We start from the raw sequence: 20,107 nt of genomic DNA, 5'->3' as shown, positions 1-20,107 counted from the left end.
CGGTACGACTTCCGCGAGCGGGAGTCCGAAGGCGCGGCCTCTTACCAAGGGGACCCGCCCCGACCTGCGGCCCCTGACGGGGGGCGGGAGCCCGGGCCCCGCAGAGCCTCCTCGCGCGCCGCCGGTCGGGCAGGGGCTGGGCGGCCCCCGCCGTCGGCTCTCCTGCCCCCGAGCCCGCTCTGCCGCCCGGCCCGCGGCGTCGGCGGGGCGCTCGGCCGGAAGGCGGCGCCCTCACCGCGGGGCCCGCCCGCGCCCGCGCCCGCGCCCGCGCCCGCGCCCGCGCCCGCGCCCGCGCCCGCGCCCGCGCCCGCGCCCGCGCCCGCGCCCGCGCCGCGGACCCCGCCGCTTGCCCGGCGCTGGCGTCTGCTCGGGCCCCGGGCCGTCCTCCCCTGCGGGGCAAGCTCCCAGGCGTCTTGGGCACACGCCGCAAAGGAGGCCTCTCCGCGCCTTCCCGCGGCCCGCGGGGCTCCCGCACTCGGGCGGGGCGCCGTGCGGCACCCGGCAGCTGTGAGTCGAAGGCCCGGCGTTCCCAGCCTGTCTCCTGTCTGCGCCCCACCGGACCCAGCCGGCTGGCCCGCGCCTCTGACCAGGCCCCCGCTCGGGCCCGCCCGCGCCCTCTCCTGCCCCACGCCCCGAGCCACCCGCCCCCTCTCCCCCGCCCCTGGAAAAGCCCGTCGTGCCCACTCGGCTGAGCGGCCTGTGAACTAGCAGGCTGACGGCTGGTTCCCAGGAGCTGGGGCCGGAGGCTGCGACCCGGAGCCGCGTCCGGCCGCCCGGCCGCTGGGGGGAGAGAAGGGCTCGCGCCCCGCCCTCAGCCCGAGACGGCGCGCGCGGCCCGTCCATGCTCCGTGGAATCGACTTCCTGCGGGAGGCGGCTGAAGCGGAGACAGAGCTGGAGCCCGCGCGCGCCGCCTGCTGCTCCGCGGTCCCTGAAGGGCCCGGGGCTCGGGGAGCCGGGGCGCGCGGGGGCGCAGCGCGTGCGGCGGTGCTACCCGGCGTCCGCCAGGGGGCGCTGTGCGCGCGGCCGCTGCCGGGTGCTCGGCGCCGGCCCCCCTCCCCCGCTGTGGGGCCCGCGGGCCCCGCCGGCCCCCCTCCCCCGCATGCCCGTGCCCCCCGGCGGCCCGCGGGCTCTCGGTCCGCCTTCTCAGGGCGCGGGCGGGGACACGGGCGGGCGGAGCGGCCCGGGACAGCGCCGTGGGTGCCGTGTCTCCTTTCCCGCCCCTTCCTCCCGCGGGGTGGGTGCCGATCCCTTTCCCGCGCGTTCCTCCCGCATCGCCCGTCCGTGGACCGCTTCTCCGCAGGACGAGGAGAGCGCGTTGGGGGGCACGCCCGGCCTCTGCCTTCCGACGGGGCTCCTGGGCACCCCCCGCGCGGCCTGGCACCGCCCACGCGCCCGCCCCGGGCCGCCTGCAGGAGCCCCGCGGAGCCCGAGAGCGTCTGCCTGGCAGCGGGGTGCAGGCCCCGGCTGGCACCGGCCGCCCGGGGGTTCAGGAGCGATGCCCGCGCCCAGGGCGCCGCCGGGGCCGCGCTGCTCCGCCGTGGTCTCCTCGTGAGGTGCATTAAATGCCGAGTCCCGGTGTCGTACACCTAAAACTGTCGTAACATTCTATGTGAACTATAAAATAAAATAGAAAAACAGATGGAGTACTGAAAGTGACAGTAATATTAAAAACAAGCACAGCCCCTTCCTTTCCACTGGAGCCCAAGAGATAACAGAGCTGGGGACGGCCTTCAGCGCGGGGTCCTGCCGTCGGGGGTGGGCGTGGGGTGGGCGTGGGGTGGGCGTGGGGTGGGGCGACGGCGCTGCGCGCGGAGGGGCGCGGGGGCTCTGCTTTCACCGCTCCCGCTCGTCCCCAGGGCTCTTGCTCCGCGTGACGCCGCCGTCTGTCCCGCCGTCTGTCCCGCCGTCTCTCCTGCTCCTCAGCAGGCTTCGAAGGTCCCTCCACACGGAGAAGTGCAGCCCCGTGTCCACTGCGAACAGCGCTCCCAGCAGCAGGCAGCACAGGGCGCGACGCCCCGGGGAGACGGGCGAGGCCGCGGGCGCTGCGGGGGGCGGGCCGGAGGGGCGGAGCTCAGGCGGCCGCTCGGCGCGGGAGCGGGCCGTCGGGGGAGGCGTTCCCGCACCTGCTCCCCGCGGAGCCCGGCCCAGCGCCGCCGAGCAGCACCGCCCCGCGCGCAGCGCCTCCGCCCGCGGGCCCGGCGGGGCGGGGCGAGTCGGGCGGTTGGCTTGCTGGGAATCTGAGGCAGTTGTTAAAGTTTAAGTTGGGGTGAGACCATTACTCCTTAATTGTGACTTTATCTTGAGTCTCAAAATTACTCATTGTTTTCACACCATGTGCGCTGTTCATTGTCACTAAAGGAAATCTGAAAAAAAGGTGAACCACTGAAATTCGCTACTTATTGGCAGAGAACCGGTACTATTTCTTTACCAAGGCCCAGTAACTAATCACCCAAAAGGGAGTGATGTGGAGCTTGTTGGCTTTCAGCCTCTCAGTCCTTGATGTTGTTATTTAAAACTCATTCCTTGCCACTGTGTACAAACTGGTAACATACTGAATTTTTTATTTCAGTTCTTTAACTCTTCATCTTGATTTAATTTCAAACTGACAAAAAGTTACTGGAATAGCACAGAGAACTCTCCCACATTCCCCTGCATTTACCAACTGTGCGCATTCTGACCCATGTGCTTTATTACTGGTCTCTTTCCCTCTCCAGCTGAGAGTGTTTACTTTAAATTTAAATTGTAATGGCATTATATTTATACAGATTATGACTTTGTTTTGTTAAAGTCTCAGAAGGTATGTGTGTATCTCACTGTTTTGCTATGTGGTCTTGGTCTGGTTACTGGTGGACGTTTTGTGACATCAGAAGCACTGAGTGTAGCGAGGGAAGCTCTGCCCCGAGGAGGGGGGTGTGCGCCACTGACACTGGACAACAGTCACCATAGGACATGGTGCCTGTCCGGTGATTTCATTTTGTCAAGTGGTTAAATAGACACAGGCTTTGACCCTCTGGTGTGACCTGCGGGGCAAATTAATTACCCCCCTTTATTTTACCTCAGTTCTTTCATCTGTACCATGGAGCCAGCATGACCTATCTCATCACGTGTTGGGGTCCCTGTGATCGCCAGGCAAGGCACCTGTGATGAAGCACTTAGCATAGCATCCAGCCCACAGACGGGTGCCCAACACATGTCAGTTGTCTTTGTTACAGAAATTGGGGTTCAGAGAGCAGTGGCTTAGCCAGTCACCTGGGCTCTGGGTCATCCAGGCCCATACCCCTCTCACCTTGAACAATGATGTTCACAGCCTCGGAAGACACGTTAAGAGTCCCGATGATCCCCCTGCAGAAGTAGGAGCCATTGTGTTTGCCAGATGCCTTGGGAATGTGGAAATCAAAATTCTGATAGGAAAACTGCACGCCTCTGCCGTTCTGGAAATATTGGACGTTGTGAACAGGAACGTTCTTCCAGCTGTGGCACCTCAACTTGATGGGGTCCCCCTCTTGGGCCACCCACTGGCGGGCCTGGAGCAGCAACCAGGCTGAAAGATACAGACCACAGGCCCAGGAGGCCTTGGTGAGCAGGGCCACGAACTGGAGCAGCAGACACTTGTCACCAGATGAAAAGCAGACAGGGAGCCCTTCCTACAAGCTCCCCTTGGAAAAAGCCTCCTGGCCTGTGAGAACTCAAGGCACACCAAGACCTTCTCTCTGACAGAGGAGAGGGACAGACAAAGACTGGGGCAAAGGGACGAAGTGACAGGCAGGTGAGAGGCCGTCTGCAGGGCGAAGGGCTGCCCTTGGGTTTGCTATGGCAGGTACCAGGAGCACCACATGTTCCAGGTCAGAGTAGAAATTGCATTTGAAAACTGTGATTTGCCTCATTAAAGGAAAGGTAGTCTTCAGAAGGAATAGATAGCTGAGAAATGTTGAGACTCTTGCAGCAGTCAGGAATGTGGTCCCTGGGTGGGCACAGGAGTGGCTACAGATACCGAGGGGGAGAGCTAAAGGCCAAGGAGGAGAGAGACAGGCGCGCCTGTGGTGCCCTGGGAACCGGGAGCCTCTGAGGGGCCCCAGGCCTCTGTAAGCCCATCTTTATCTCTGAGCACAGCTTTCAAGAGAAAATTCTTACGCAGCCGGGACAGTTCTCACAACTGCCTCACTCAGTAACCAGACTCCACACAGACAGCACGTGAACTCTGGTCAGGAGGTGAACCTCAACGATTAAAGATGAATTGCAGACAAATTTTAAAATAACATGAGGAACATTTATGAGACAATGTTGTCAAAAAGAGAATGCAAAAAGTATCTAGGCGCAGAAGACAAAAAGGAAGACAGTACACTTTCTTTTTTAAATATGAACTATTTTTCTCTGGGAGGTGGGACAACAGATTGTTTCAGTCTTTTCCCTTTTACTTTCATGTACTTTTGAAACCCAAATGAGTTTTGTAAGAAGAACAAAACAATAAAATTTACTCTAATTTAAAGAATCTAGTACCTTACGCTAAACAAAATTGGTAGCACATGAAAATTCTCTCCCTGGAATATTGACCAAACAGAAGGTAACCTTCATTATTTATTAAGAAATATCATTTATCTGCCCGGCTGGGCGTGGCTCAGCGGTTGAGCATCGACGTAGGATCCAGGCGATCGGGGTTCGATTCCCGGTCAGGGCACAGGCCTGGATTGTGGCTCGATCCCCAGTCGGGGGCGTGCAGGAGGCAGCCGATCAATGACTCTCATCATTGATGTTTCTCTCTCTCTCCCCCTTTCCTTTCCTCTCTCTGAAATCAATAAAGATGTATTTAAAAAAAATATCATTTATCAAAAGAGGCCACATGCTGATATATCCATTTGCTGTGTGAGCAGAGATGAATCGTTATTAGCGTAACGTGGTGGTTATAAGATTAGGTACCGTACGCACGTGGTCTTGTGGCCTTGGGGGAGCACACCTGCTCTGGTCTGTGCTGTCATCGAAATGTCCACATGTGTTCATCTGACAGGTATTTTATAGAGAATGTATGGTGTTGTGCAGACTGGGGACACCCAGATGACTAGGACACACCATCTGAGCCCCAAAGAGCCTGTAGTCTAGACTCAGAAATAATCCCAATAGAAAGTGGTAAGTGCTGCACAGTCTAAGATCTAAGGACTGCGCGGCCAGAGGATGGAGCCCAGGGATTCTGCCTGAGGAAAGTTAAGAAAAGGAAGGTACCTCGGAGGAGAGAAGTGGAGTGGGTCCCAAAGGGCGATCGGGGCTCGCCTGCAGAAGTCCGTGGTTGTGGTCCCCCCGGACTAGGCTTCTGAAGCAGGTCTCTAGGGTCAAATTCGAGACAAGCCAGTAGCCCCCAGGATTGATTTTTCTCCTGCTGCCTGCTGGCAAATCTCCATTTTATTTGGTCTTGGGTGGCATTTTCCTCCTAGCTAGACAGTAGACATCCCCCGTAGCTCTGTGCTGGAGGAGAGGTCAGCTCAGTGGACAGTCAGCTGCACAGGAGCCACCAAAACCAGCTTAGGGGCCCAATTCCATGGAGCTCGGTTGCAGGTCCACTGCATTAGCCCCCCTTCCCCTCCAGGCCAGTTCTGCCTGTGTCCATTTTACAAATGGGACAGCCTCGCCGGAGTCAGGCTTGCAAGGTGACTCGGCAAGTACCGGGCGTGTGGTGCAGTTACAGGGACACCAGGTGAGATCCCCGCTTCCAGTTCTCCCCTACCTGCCTCTGGTGCCTGGATTCCATTGAAAATACAGACTTTCTACAAGGGCGCACCCACACGACTGTCAGCTGATTTCTCAACAGAAACCTTGCAGGCCAGAAGGGAGTGGCAAGAAATATTCAAAGTGATGAAAAACATGGAACTACAACCAAGATTGCTCTACCCAGCAAAGCTGTCGTTTAGAACTGAAGGTCAGATAAAGAGCTTCACAGATAAGAAAAAGCTAAAGGAGTTCATCACCACCAGACCAGCACTACAGGAAAAGTTGAAGGGTCTCCTTTGGGAAGAAGATAATGAACAAAAGAATCTGATGAACTAAATAGATCCAGAGACATTGACGCATGTAACAGATGATCATATTTCAGAGGAAAGAGGGAAGTGGGGTGGAGGGTGGGAAGAGATTAACCAAAGAAGTTATATGCATATATGCGTAACCCATGGACACAGCCAATAACGGGGTGAAGGCCTGGGGAGAGGGTGGGAGCGAGGTGGAGGGGGCCAATTGGGGGGAAAATGGGACACCTGTAATACTTTCAACAATAAAGATAAATTAAAAAAAAGAAAAGAAAGACTTTAATTCCACAGTTGATATGCAAGGTGAACGGGCATGTGTGTATTAGGAGGACTGCATGCTGCCTCAGTTACGCTGTGAGTCTGAGTGTGGCATTGATGGGAGAGGGATATGACACTCCGCCATTAGGGGAGTTATGGGGCAGCTTAGGGCTTTGTGTGTCTAAGAGTGAGAGGAGATGGTGGTCCTGAGAACAGATCCACTAATTTATGCAATGAATACTATTGAGCCTCAGAGTCAGGCCCCAGCCTCTAGACCACACCATCCAGGTTGGGTGTGTCCTCTGTGGATGGGGCTCAGGTACTGGGTGGAGCAGCAGTCCTGTATCTGCTATATGCCAGGTTTAACACTGTGCCCTCCAGTGGTAGGGCCCTCTGATGTTACTCAGAGGGACCATGGATCATCTCATCTTAGTTCTAACCCCCAAGAACATCACCTTCTGGCTCTCCCCCAGTCTTTCCTGGCCTCTTGTGTCACCCTTTATTGGTGACTCCCCTATTCCCCATCACCCACTCACCAGCATGGACTTGGAGCAGCACCGGGTCACTGAGTTTGGAGAGGTTGGTCTGACATGTGTACTCCCCACTGTCATTAACTCTGGCCGATGAGATGACATAGCTGGAGTTCTGGTTTGGCAGGAGGTTTCCATTGTGCCACCACCGTGTGGAATCATGCCTGTTGGTGTGGGTCCCCTGGCACCTCAGAGTTACATTGTCCTTCTCGAGCAGCCTGTCCCATTCTGGGTACAGGGACACCACAGCCTTCCGGAGATCTTCTGAGGAGACAAGGGAATGTGGGTGAGGGCTGGGGATGAGCGTTCCCCACCCTGCATTCTGGGGGCTCCACACCAGAGTCCACCCTGTAAACCCACAGTTGGCAACTCTGCCTTAGTCTGTGACTCAGTCTTAGAGCATCTTGTCTTGGAGGCAGTTAGCCCCATTCTTGGTCTCTCTCTATGTTGAGGAAAACTGGCCAGAAAAGCATAGGGCTAAGCCCCAGTGTGTTGGGGCAATTGCCCCAGCCAAGCCCCCTACCCGCTGTTGCCATGGCCCATGCCTAGTGTCCTTACGGGCCTCACTTGATTAGTCTGACCCCTTGAAGCAAACTCACCAGCTTGGGTGCCTGATGAAGCTGCAGGAAAAAAGAATGAAACAAATATTGAGCACAAGTGGACAGCGGGTGCCTGCAGTGAGGGCTGAGCTTGGACTCCCCTGCCCACCCTGGCCCAGAGCCCGTGTTGCCAGGAACCAGGATACGTAGAGTGGCCAGCCGTCCAGGGACCTGCACTCTGGTCTCCAATGTCTGTGCTTCCTTCCCTCCTCCCTGCCATCCACCCAAATCCCTGTTTTCAGCACCACTCCCTTACTCCTTGGTCCCTGTTCAAACTCCCAAATTAAGGATACGCATTGAAATTCCCTGAATGAAAGCCTAAAAACAACCTCAACCCAAGTCCCCTGGGAAGAGTAGAGATTAAAAGTCTTAAAGAGGAACCTGGAATGTCACAATGGAAGAGACATACTCTTCCATACTCTTCAACTTACAGACAGGGAAACTGAGGACAGAGACGTCACAGTCCCCCTTCACCTTCGGATGGTGCCCAAATCAGAGCCAGCATTCCCCTCGTCTCTAGCTCCTAAATGGTTTGTCCTAGGAGCTAAATCTAGGGCTGTAGACATGAGAAGGGTCCCATCCGTGGCTTGATCCCTGGACATCCTGAGTGTCTCCCTCAGCGGGGACCCTGACTTACCCAGAAGCAGCAGGGCTGCGGTGAGTAGCAGCTGCCACATGCTGGCTGTGAGGATGAGTGAGTCACCAGACCTTGGAGCCCTGCGGTGACCTAGCTAACTTGAGAGAGGAAGTTGAACAGCCTTGCCCTGTACCCCACTACTCAATAGGTTCCTTTTTCTGGTAACATCATCGATTCCTGATCAGAACTCGAACAAGTGAGCCCTGGGTTGGGGGCGGGGAAGAGCTTGGAGGAGAAGCTCAGGTGGGTGTGTCCCTTTGCCCCACGTGGGCCTGTGCTGAGCACCTGGTGACAGCCTGTGGGGCACCCTCAGAAATCTCAGGACATTTTTCCCACCCAGGGCTGGGTCCATTCAGCACCAAGAAGGGGAGAGCTTGGCCTAGGGGACGGGCTGAGGGTGTTCCCTGAGGCTCTCTAGCTCCGTCTCAGGCCTCCCTCCTGCCTGGCCGCCTACATGGAGAGCAGGCATTTCAATCTTCAGACCCTACCGGTGTCCCTCCCCCTAATATCACCTCCACCACTTTCTTTCAAAATTAAAAACGCCTATGCCGTGGGATCTGTAATCCACAGGAGCTTCTAACTTTCTGTGTGAATTTGATCACAAGGTTCCTGCTGTCTGTGAAAAGAAACCCTGGCCATGGAGGAGAAATGGGCCTGGAGTTATTTTAACAGCTCAGGTGAGAGGTAGAGTTTCTCTGTTAAGGAAGTGGGCCTGCACTGGAGAGGTGGGAAGCAGGTAGAATGGGCAGGATGTGGGTGAGCAATTGGCCAGGAGGGGTGGCAGAGGCGGGGTCTGGGCAGTGCTCAGCCTCCGCTCAGGAGGATGGTGTCCATCTCATGGACGCGCGAACAGAGGGGGAGGAGCAGGCTTGGGGAGGGAGAGAGTGGTGGGGTTGGAGGCGGTTGTGGTGATTCAGGTGAGATGTCAAGTAGGCAGCTGGACACATGGCTGTGGAATTCAGGAGAGAGGTCTGGACCAAAGACAAGTTGAGGAGGCACCAACACGGTTGATGTTTTAAACTTTCAATAAAAGCTTTAGGTCCTTTCCCAGGAAAAAATGCAAATGAACACACCATTTTCCCTGTAACTCAAGAAACTCCCTGTGAGGCCCACCCAGACGCCATAGGTGCGGCAGAGCGGGGGTGAGAGCTCTGTGCCCGTGGAGGGCTGGAGAAAGGGGAATGGGGGGGGCAGGGGCAGGAACTTGGCTCATGGCAGCAGTCACAGCGTGCACCAGAGGGAGCTGCTGACACTGCAGATCGAGGAGAAGGGGCTGCCAGAAAAACAGAGGGGAGCCCAGAGGCCCCAACTTCAGGGAGGGAGAAGTCACTGTTCAAAACAGGAAACACTGTAGAAAAGTCCAGTGTGGCCATCTGGGGCTAGGGTTGGGACACAGAAGCTGTTAACTTTTGGTTGAAGGCTGAGTAGAAATAAAAGAGTTTTTAATGAATTACCAGTCTGTGTAAGCATCTCTATTATGAGGGCGCAGGGAGCCGTGTCTGGCCGCCCAGGAGCCCCTGCCCTTGTACTAGCACCTAGGTCTTCCTGGGGGACCCTTCTGTGAGCAGCCTCAATAGAAAGTGGTGATGGCCTTCACTGTAGAAACCAAAGGGGCTAGATCTCCCTTTTCCCACCTCGAGCTAGTGTGATGGGCTAAACTCTGTCTCCCCCAAATTTACATGTAGAAGTCCCAACCTTCAGGACCTCAGAATGTGACTGTATTTGGAGATGGGGTATTTAAGGAGTAATTAAGTTAAAATGAGGACATTAAGGAGGGCCCTAATCCAATAAGACTGGTGTCCTCCTAGGAAGAGACACAAACCTCCTAAGACACAAACATGCCCAGAGGGTCGACCATGTGAGGACATGGAAAAGACAGCCATCTGTATGCTGAGGAGAGAGGCCTTAGGAGAAACCACCCCTGACAGCACCTTGATCCCAGACTTCCAGCTTCCAGAACTGTGGAAAAATAAGTGTCTGTTTCAACTCTGTTGTCTGTGGTGCTTTGTTAGGGCGGCCAAAGAGCAGCCGTGTGATCTGCTCTTGGCCAGTGTGCCTCCTCCGGGTTGCTGAGTCCCAAAGGCCGGGCACGGGACTTAACTTACAAGGGAGGGAGATGGTGGTCACAGCAGTGGGATCGGCTGACCTGCCTCCAGATTACACCCAGTAAATTCCTTTCCTTTCCTACTATATCAGATTCTGAAACACTTGCTTAAATCAAGACCCTGAGTGATATCATGGGAGAGGAAAATCAGAAGCTTCACCTCCTAGAGGGAGATTTTATTTTGTTTTACATGAGAGACTTGAACTTGTTTACAGGTCACAGTGACAAGTGGTGTTGGTTTCCACTGCACAGGACTCCTCGGGAGGCGTGAGCCCACCAGTGTCCAGGGCAGGGGACACAGGCCTCATCTCTTGATGGTGAGAGTGAAGAGTAAGCACCGAGAAGACCGCTGTGTCCTTCCAGATCATTCCCTACACATCCGTGTTCAGGTAAACACACATCTGCCTGCACATATGTGCATTTTGTCCATTTTGTTGTTCATGTTTACATATCACATTACATTACACAACACAAACACACGCCACTCAATGTTTTACACATTTTTTAAAAATTGGAGAGCAAATGCTAAAAATATTTTTGAGGAATGTGTGGAAAGGAAGAATAGTGTCGCCCCCGACTTTCTTGCGTCTGAGACTGCATGTTTGCTGGGACCCGCTCTGGTCACGGAGTCCCGTCTCAGTGACTGTCAGCTAGAGTAAGGAGGACCCCCACCCCCCATTCTTTAGGCGCATCACTGGCCACAAAGAAATAAATGACTAAGGTCCACAGAGAGGCAAACAGAAATTTAACTGTCTTTTAAGGAAATATTCTACTTGTTCATTTTAATAACAAAATATAGTAACTTCTAAACTACAAATGCAACAGATATCAAAATCATTTAATAGAAGTGTTTACCGTTAGATCTCTGGTAAAATGAGGGAAAGAGCTAGGAAGGGAACCTGCCAGAATAAAAATAGGAGGAAGGAAAAGCTGAGAGGGAGACATGGAGACACTGATGGGGGCAGAAGGCACAGAAGAACCAACCAGGGAAACTGAGGAAGACAAGACCCCAGGATAGAAAAAATACGAAGAAAGATCCTGAGCCTCTGACAGAGTTGGACGTGCACAGGGAACGCACACCCAGAGGCCTGAACAGAGGGACATAGGAAGGCAGTGGCAGGGAAGACGGAGAAACCGCAAAAACAGGAAGAGATGGGTGGATGCAAATGGGCGAAACCAGGGGGACTGGACATCGACTGTGTGTGACCTTAAGCCACAGCCTGTTTACTGTGGCTGTAGTCACTAAAATAACACAGCCTGTTGAATATAAGACCTTTCCAGCACCCTATCTTGTTATCTCACCTCAGGACACATGTAGATTCTCTGCCCCCCAAACTAGAAAAATTTTAAAGTTTCAAAAGGAGAGTGTTGGTGAGGTGTTACCGGAAAAATACCAGTTGAGGAGGAAGTAAGTCCAGATTCTGGTTTCGGTCTGACAGTTAGGTGTTCAGCCACTTCTGTTCCGAGAGCCCTTTTCCTCGTGTAAGTGAGGTCACTGGGCTAGGCTGTGTTAATGTCTTTCCATCTCAAATGTTCTATGGTTCTGAATGCTGGCTTCCCATGGAAGTTTTGAGGCTTTGCAGAAGGCAGTAGCTTCTGTCATCTACAAATCCCAGTGAAAGCCAATGGACAACATTTGGGAGCCATAGAGATTTTCTAGCAGACCCAGCAACTTGCTCCATCTAGGATTTAAAGTTAATTCTAAATTATGAAACTCATGCTTTCACTCATATGCCAACTAGACAAAACCTTCTAGGAAGACAGAAAGTAACAAAAAAAGAAACTTTGGTTTTGAGCAGGAAATGGAGGTGCTGGTTGTGTTGAATGGTCATCAGTGACATCCCGCTAGAGACAAGGGGAAGTTTGGCTGCACCAGTCCCAGGCCCCCTCCCCTCTTCCTAGTCCCCCTCCCCCTCCTTTCCTCTCAGTCCCCCTTCCTCTCCTCCTCCTCCCAGTCCATCTCCTCCTCCATCTCCTCCTCCATCTTCTCCTCCATCTCCTCCTCCATCTCCTCCATCTCCTCCATCTTCTCCTCCATCTCCTCCTCCATCTCCTCCTCCATCTCCTCCATCTCCTCCTCCATCTCCTCCATCTCCTCCCCCATCTCCTCCTCCTCCATCTTCTCCTCCATCTCCTCCTCCATCTCCTCCTCCTCCATCTCCTCCATCTTCTCCTCCATCTCCTACTCCATCTCCTCCATCTCCTCCTCCGCCTCCTCCTCCTCCATCTCCTCCATCTTCTCCTCCATCTCCTCCTCCTCCATCTCCTCCATCTCCTCCTCCATCTCCTCCTCCTCCATCTTCTCCTCCATCTCCTCCTCCATCTCCTCCTCCATCTCTTCCTCCATCTCCTCCATCTCCTCCTCCATCTGCTCCTCCATCTCCTCCTCCATCTCCCCCTCCTCCATCTCCTCCTCCATCTCCTCCTCCATCTTCTCCTCCATCTCCCCCTCCTCCATCTCCCCCTCCATCTCCCCCTCCATCTCCTCCATCTCCTCCTCCATCTCCTCCATCTCCTCCATCTCCTCCTCCATCTCCTCCTCCACCTCCTCCATCTCCTCCATCTCCTCCATCTCTTCCATCTCCTCCATCTCCTCCTCCATCTCCTCCTCCATCTCCTCCTCCATCTCCCCCTCCTCCATCTCCTCCTCCATCTCCTCCTCCATCTCCTCCTCCATCTCCTCCATCTCCTCCATCTCCTCCTCCATCTCCTCCATCTCCTCCGCCTCCTCCATCTCCTCCTCCATCTCCTCCTCCACCTCCTCCATCTCCTCCATCTCTTCCATCTCCTCCATCTCCTCCTCCATCTCCTCCATCTCCTCCTCCATCTCCTCCTCCTCCATCTTCTCCTCCATCTCCTCCTCCATCTCCTCCTCCTCCATCTTCTCCTCCATCTCCTCCTCCATCTGCTCCTCCATCTCCTCCTCCATCTCCTCCTCCATCTCCTCCATCTCCTCCTCCATCTGCTCCTCCATCTCCTCCTCCATCTCCTCCTCCATCTCCCCCTCCTCCATCTCCTCCTCCATCTCCTCCTCCATCTTCTCCTCCATCTCCCCCTCCTCCATCTCCCCCTCCATCTCCTCCTCCATCTCCTCCTCCATCTCCTCCATCTCCTCCTCCATCTCCTCCTCCATCTCCTCCTCCTCCATCTCCTCCTCCATCTCCCCCTCCTCCATCTCCTCCTCCATCTCCTCCATCTCCTCCTCCATCTCCTCCTCCATCTCCTCCATCTCCTCCTCCATCTCCTCCATCTCTTCCTCCATCTCCTCCTCCTCCTCCATCTCCTCCTCCTTTTTACCAGACTTCACTTTTTTGCTGAAACCATGTTTGTTTCAAAATGCACACACATGATCTAATATATTCCTGCCAACATTTAATGACCTCTGACCCTCAGCTTCATGCTCACTTCTGGTTAACCGCAGAGAAGACTATTGTGTCCTTCTGGGACACATTTGTCCTCATGTAAACACACATCCACTTATACATATGTGTATTTTGTTCATGTTTTGTTGCTTATGTTTACACATTTTATTATGTGATTTTCAGCAACTTTATTTTTTATAACAGTCTCCCACACACAGGCACACAAATGCACACACCACTCAACATCTCTAACATTTTTTTAAATGAAAAAAAAAAAAATGCTACAAAACTTGTGAGGAATCTGTGGAAAGGAAGAGCGACTTTTGCCTCCTTAGAAGACTTGGGTCATGCCATCAGCACCAGAACAAGGGCCTTTCTTACACTGAGGTTGCCTGCCCATGGTTATTTCTCCCTCGCTCCCTGCTAGTGGAACATGATTCTGTTCAGCTACATGGTGGCTGTGAGCTTTAGTGATGGCTGAACCTTTTCCCAGCCCCAGGAGGTGACTTTCGTTTACCTTAAGTCAGTGATTCTCAAATTTGAGCTGCATCAGAGTCGTCTGGAAGGCTTGTTAAGGACAAGTTGATGGGCCTCACTCAGGTTTCCTGGTTCTGGTAGGGCCTGAGGATTTGCCTTTTTAGCAAGTGTCTGGGTGATGCTGCTGGCCTAAGGACCACACTTTCAGAACCAATGTGCTTGCCAGTGATTGACGTAGGACTGAACACGTGATATGTTCTGGACAGCAAACCCTCAAGGGCAACCTGCTGTGGGGATTCTGGGGCACAAGAAGTAATAAATCCCCTGCCAGGTTTGGGACATGGTGATGTTTAAGGATGTGATGCTTGGAGCTGCTGCCGTCATCTTGCTTCCATGAGGGAAGTGGCTGACATGCTAATGACAGCAAAGCAAAGACAAGGAATAATCTGAGTTACTAAAGGCATTATTGTGCTACAGGTTAACCAACCCTGGAGCTGCCTTATATTCAGACAACTTTACATGCAAGATAGCAAAATATTTTTTCTCGTGTAAGCAATGGGAGTGGAGTTTTCTGGAACTTGCTGCAGAAGTCGCCTGATTCATGCAGCTCTCTCTTAGTGCCCAGGGAGCTCAGCTGACAGAGCGACAGAGCAATTTATCTAAAGCCAGATTTTGTACATTTTTAGGTTGTTTCTAATTTTCATTATTTTCAATAGTGCTGCAAAGGCCAACAGTATTTTTTTTTTTTTAATATATCTTTATTGATTTCAGAAAGAGGAAGGGAGAGGGAGAGAGAGAGATAGAAACATCAATGATGAGAGAGTCGTCATTGATCAGCTGCCTCCTGCACGCCCCCTACTGGGGATCAAGCCTGCAACCCCGGGAATGTGCCCTGACCGGGAATTGAACTGTGATCTCCTGGATCCTAGGTTGATGCTCAACCACTGAGCCATGCCCGGCCTGGCCAACAGTATTTTTAAAAAATATATTTTGGTGTATTCCCAAAGGTCATTTTCCCAGAAGTGAAATTACAATGTCACAGGTATATACATTTGTAAGCTTTTGATAGTATTTCCACATTTCTTTCCAAAAGAACTGTTTGAATTTACTCTCCACCAGGAAGTCTATGAGAATCCACTGAACCACATTCTCTTTCTGAATCTTAGGTGACTCAGCCGGTGAGAACTGGGGTCCCACATTATATTTGCATTTCCTTGATTGCTAGTGTGTCCAGATGGTCCCTGGGTATTTGTTTACCAGTTGCATTTTCTGTATGAGGAGGGACGCTCTCAGAATAGCGTCTACACACTGAGACAGTTCATGCCAGTTTGACTACCTGATTTTGCATGTCTTTATTATATCCTGGGGGCCATAGTTCAGGTTTGGATACTCTGAGTTTGGGGTGCCTGTGGCACATAGCAGTGGTGGGTTCAGGACCAGCTGGGTAGCTGGGAAGAGAAGTTGGGTTAGAAGTAGACACAGACTAGAGCTGAACTGTGCTTGGAAAGCCGATGGAAGCCACAAGAGTGGTTCCTTCATTGCTGAGAACTTCAGGTAGGTTTATTTCCAAGAAGATAATTTTGAATCACTTAGAACCTCACTTGTCCTTCAAATGTCCTTGTCAAATATTTAGTTGCTACTCAGCAGGGGGCAGCGTCCAGCAGCTCTCAGCATGTTTGCCTTAGGATGGTGCCTCTCCTCCTGAGTCTCACCCAGGGATGCACAGAGACACAGGTACCAGTATGCGTACAGTTCAGGGTCACAGGCCATAAATGTTGGGATCTAACTACTCGTTTTCTACTACACCTTCAAATCCACCCTCACTACTGAGGGCCTAAAGCCAGGCTGTATATGAATGAAGCAGGTCTCGACTGCTGAATGGCACCGTCTGAGGCCAAGAGTAACCCAAGCCGAAGAGCAGAGCAATTGGCTTATAGCCAGAGCGTCCCCACTCCTTCTGGCTCCTGAACCTGCCTCTCACTCTTCCCATGTTAAAACACTCCGATCTTTAGTTTTCTTGAAAAATGAGTACCTTGCCCACTTTGTTACAACAGAGGGCAGTAGAGAGCAGCAAACAGCCTACATTTCTCAGCCAGAAATGAACAAAACAAGCCAGTCCATTGCAATATCCCAATGTCAAGGTGCGCAAACTGTGGCACAACGGACTTCCTGTGTTCAGGAATGGGGGAGACCTCTGTGGAGGCAGGACAGCCCTGGAGAGTCCGTTGCACTTAGACTCCCCCTCCTCTTGCAAGCAAGAGTTTAGTTGTGTGTGATTTATGGAAGAGTTTATGGAGAAGGTGTTGGGTCCTGAAGAATGTGTATGAGTTGGCAAGATAGCTTTGTTAACAGATAACAGTGTGGGTGAAAACACTGCAAATTAGAGTGATTATTGTGGATGAAAAGGGGCCATATGCTAACCAGACAAGCTCAGGGAGGGTCTGCATGGTGGCTTTGCAAACTCAGAGACCTAAAGGAACCACAAGGATGGTATGAAATTAAAACTTTTTTAACTAAAAGCAGTCTATGGTGGGTAGTTACTCCCTAAGGCAGTATTTTTCCCTAACAAAGGTTGATTTTCACCTTAACTAAGCCTGTCGGTTGTCTTTTTGCATCTGTGATAACATACCTGATTAACATGCCTTTGCAAAAACAAAGTACTTTTCCTTTTTCTGGACCCCTCAAAGCACAGGCACCACTCTGCAGAGGCCACAAATCCCCTAATTATCATTGTTATCATGTTAATTGTTGACTGTTAACTATCCTGCACCCACCTAAGTAAAAGAAGTGTGTCTATCATTTTACTTTTTATCCAACCCCAGAGGTTTCCCCACTTTGCTTTCTCCCGCCTCCCTAATCTACCACCAATGGATTTTATGTAACCCACTTACGTCTCATCTCCTTTTTTGATTGTAATCTATAAAGCAAGGTGCAAAACTGCCATTCTTGGGGCATTGTCTCAGTCCATTGAGATTCTGCTTCCTGGCATGTGTTGACAGTTTGGCTCAAATAAACTCACAAAAATTCTTCACAGGTTTGAATGTTTCTTACGTTAACATTACTGATATGTAAGTGTTGGTGGTGAAACGGCATCAGGTATTAGACCAGTGAGTCAGACTGGAATTTGGTTCAGCAACCTGGTTATTTGAGCACTGGTTACAAAAGAATTTAGGGCCAAGACTCAAACTATAAGAGAAAATGTATTTGGAAAGTCTCAGAGGTAGAAGTGAGCCGTTGAAGAAATGGGTTCAGGAAACAAGTTGCAGAGGCAGAAGAAGGGCCCTGCCAACTTAGGAGAAAGAGGGAGGCAAGGAAAACGTGGCTGGGGGAAGGGAGTGGGGAAAGGTGAGGGCATGCTCCATAGAGAGAGCCTGTCTTGAGGGAATTCATCTGGAGGTCTCAAGGGATGATCCCAATAGAATATTCATCAGCTTTCGGGGTGTGCTTTTTCAGGACTGTGGTCTCCACTGATTGGTCAGCACCAGGCCAGGTGATCATTGGTCAGTGCAGCTGGTCTCCCATCAGCCATGGCATCGTTTGTCTGGTTTTGCTGCTTTTCTGGGCCTGGAGCTGAAACATAGCTGAGGCCTGGATGTATTTGATGTGGGTCAGAACCTCACTGTCCTGGGTGCTGAATGCTTAAGGGCCATTCTCTGGCCCCCTTGTTCATTCCTCCTCCAAGGGAGTCTAACTCACAAGACTAGCAACATGCCGGGGGGAGGAAAGGTAAGGGGAGGGTCCAAACCGCATGACCAGCCATATGCTGGGGGAGGAAAGGTCACCCTGGGGTGAGGTCCTTGTGTTCCCAGTTTAGCCCGATGCTAGGCACCCGGGGCTTTACACCCTGGTGACCTCCTGTTCCTGGCCCACTGTCCTTGCTCTGCTCATGTCTGTGTAACTTCCTCCCACAGTAGGATGTCTTCTGGTTCATGTGTCCCTCCATTTTTTCTTGAGCTGTAAAGTTAGGAGGTTTCTGTCTAGAAATGGTGTGTTTTAAACACCCTCATCAAAACCAACTGAGAGTGGGGCCCAGTTATGATTAGAGGACTATGTGAGCAGGAGCCAGGCTGCGGTGGGGCTTTTCTAAGTGTCCTTCTCACCACCAGTTCAGTTTGAAATCTTTCCTTGAGCTTAGCTTTCACCACTGCCTGATGCTGTTTTCCTTGAGGCTGTGCTGTTTGAAACACAAACATGATTTTCATTTTGTGACTGCCCCAACCTTTCATGGTGCAAGCTTGCCTCTCTGAGCTGCTGTGCTCTTCAGCATTTTATCACGGTTATGTTATTAGTACCTGGTATTCAGACCTACCCTGCAGCTGACCTGCAGATGTGTCTGAAAGCAAAGCCCTTGTGGTTAATATTTTGGCTCTATAATCCATATTCATTTTTTCTAGCACTCACACTTTGCCTCAAGTTTTAATTTCAGTCACAAATGCAAAACTCCCTTCTGCTCCTGATGTAGGTGACGGGCAGGACACATCTGTGCTGTTTTTGTCTGTCTCCTGTCTCTATCTGTCCTCCCCTTTGTCATGAGAGTTCCTCAGGAAAGAGACTCCCGTCTCCTCATATTTCCTTTCTCCCCCTTCCCTGCACCACGTCTCTTACTGGCATGGGGTCAATATAGGGTTGAGCCCTGGGTGCCGACTGACTCACCGTCTCTGGTTAGCCCCTGCCCCTTGGGTGTCTTCTCCCTTGCTCAGCATCTGGTGCCTTTGCCAACCTCAACATCCTTCCCTCCAGTGGTTCAGAAAGACTTAGCTTCACTTCTGCAATCCTGCCAGGGCCCAAACTTTCTCCAGCCTGCCCATCTACACTGCACCTTTGCAGGGCAATCTCCTTCTGGGGCCTCCACTAAGACGGGGCACAGGAAAGAACAGATGCGAAACTGGGGACTACCACTCTCTCCTTATACAAAATAACTTCCCCTTTTCTAGACTGATAAACTGAGGGCCCATAGAGACTTTTCCATAAAGCTCCTCAACCAGCCACAACACTACCTTTGAAATTTGCACCATTGCTCAACTGCTTTGGGCAGAGGACCCCCTTCCCCCCCATATTCACATTCCTATCCCTTTAGGGTCGGTTCTTCTCTAGCGATCTGCCAATCAATGCACAAGAGGAACTGGTGGTGGGAACTTGGTGTGGATGAGATTTGTTCCAAACTGGGTCTGGATCCACCACACTTCCACCTGTCTGTGATCCCTCGTCCTCCAGTACTTCTGTTCTGAAGACCTGACTCTTCTGCTTGCTCCCCTGGGGGCAGCATGCCTGTTCTCTCCTGGCACAGCACCTGTCTTGGAGAGCGCTCGGGGTGACCTATCTCTGTCCCCACCTTCTTCCTGTGCGTTGCCCTGGGGAGCAGCATGCCTGTGTCTGACCTGGGATCCTAGCTCTCTCCTGTCCCTGCAGGTCGTGGAAGACTGGCCACACTCACCCTGATAATTATTATTGAAGAGATGATAGAATCTGGAGTCTGAACTGGGTAAAACTGGAAATGAATCAATGCTTATCTTCATTAACATAAGGTTAATGAGCAGGAAGAGCTCATTGTGGAATATTATGCAGCAATAAAAAAGAATGACATCTTGCCATTTACTTGAGACAACACAGATGGACCTAGAGGATATTAAGCTAAGTGAAATAAGTCAGAGAAAGACAATTACCATATGGTTTCACTTATATATGGAATCTAAAGAAACCAACCAGCCAAACCAAAGCAGACTCATAGAAACAGAGGACAAAAGGACAGTTGCCAGAGGGGTAGGAGGTGCATGAAAAAGGTGAAGGGGAATATAGTCAATAATATTGTGAGAGGTTTGCATGGTGACAGAAGGTGACCTGAAGTAATGGGGTGATCACAATGTAAGGTATAAAAATGTTGAATCACTATGTTGCACACCTGAGACTAATATAACTAATATAATATTGTATACCAACTATATTTAAATTAAAAAAATTTAAAAACAAATAAATACAATCAGGTCTCATTTCTCCCTCCCTACCCTGGGCCCTCCGAGATAACCCTCCCTTTGTCACAGGTCTTGGCTTCCTGGGAAGAGCCCTTCTCTCCTAACCCTTTTCTCTCCTCTCATCGAAGCTCAGTATCCCCCAGCTCTGAAACTGAGCAGTGA

The 20,107-nt window shown here is 51.9% G+C and overlaps 1 protein-coding gene across 1 annotated transcript; it reads right to left on the bottom strand.

The window, feature by feature from the left end:
* Positions 1 to 1,834: 1,834 nt before the first annotated feature.
* Positions 1,835 to 8,073, bottom strand: FCGR3B (Fc gamma receptor IIIb). The gene is made up of 5 exons (XM_087828222.1): positions 8,034 to 8,073; positions 7,397 to 7,417; positions 6,804 to 7,061; positions 3,288 to 3,542; positions 1,835 to 2,043 (listed from the first exon to the last, which is right to left on the bottom strand). Exons 1-5 carry the CDS (start codon positions 8,071 to 8,073, stop codon positions 1,835 to 1,837), a joined length of 783 nt encoding a protein of 260 aa, XP_087684348.1.
* Between the last annotated feature and the right edge of the window lie 12,034 nt (positions 8,074 to 20,107).

Source organism: Miniopterus natalensis, chromosome 19, assembly GCF_054644295.1.
Source record: "Miniopterus natalensis isolate mMinNat1 chromosome 19, mMinNat1.hap1, whole genome shotgun sequence".
NCBI lineage: Eukaryota > Metazoa > Chordata > Mammalia > Chiroptera > Miniopteridae > Miniopterus > Miniopterus natalensis.
Note: the sequence above shows the minus strand (reverse complement) of the source record. Positions and strands in the feature narration are given on the sequence as shown.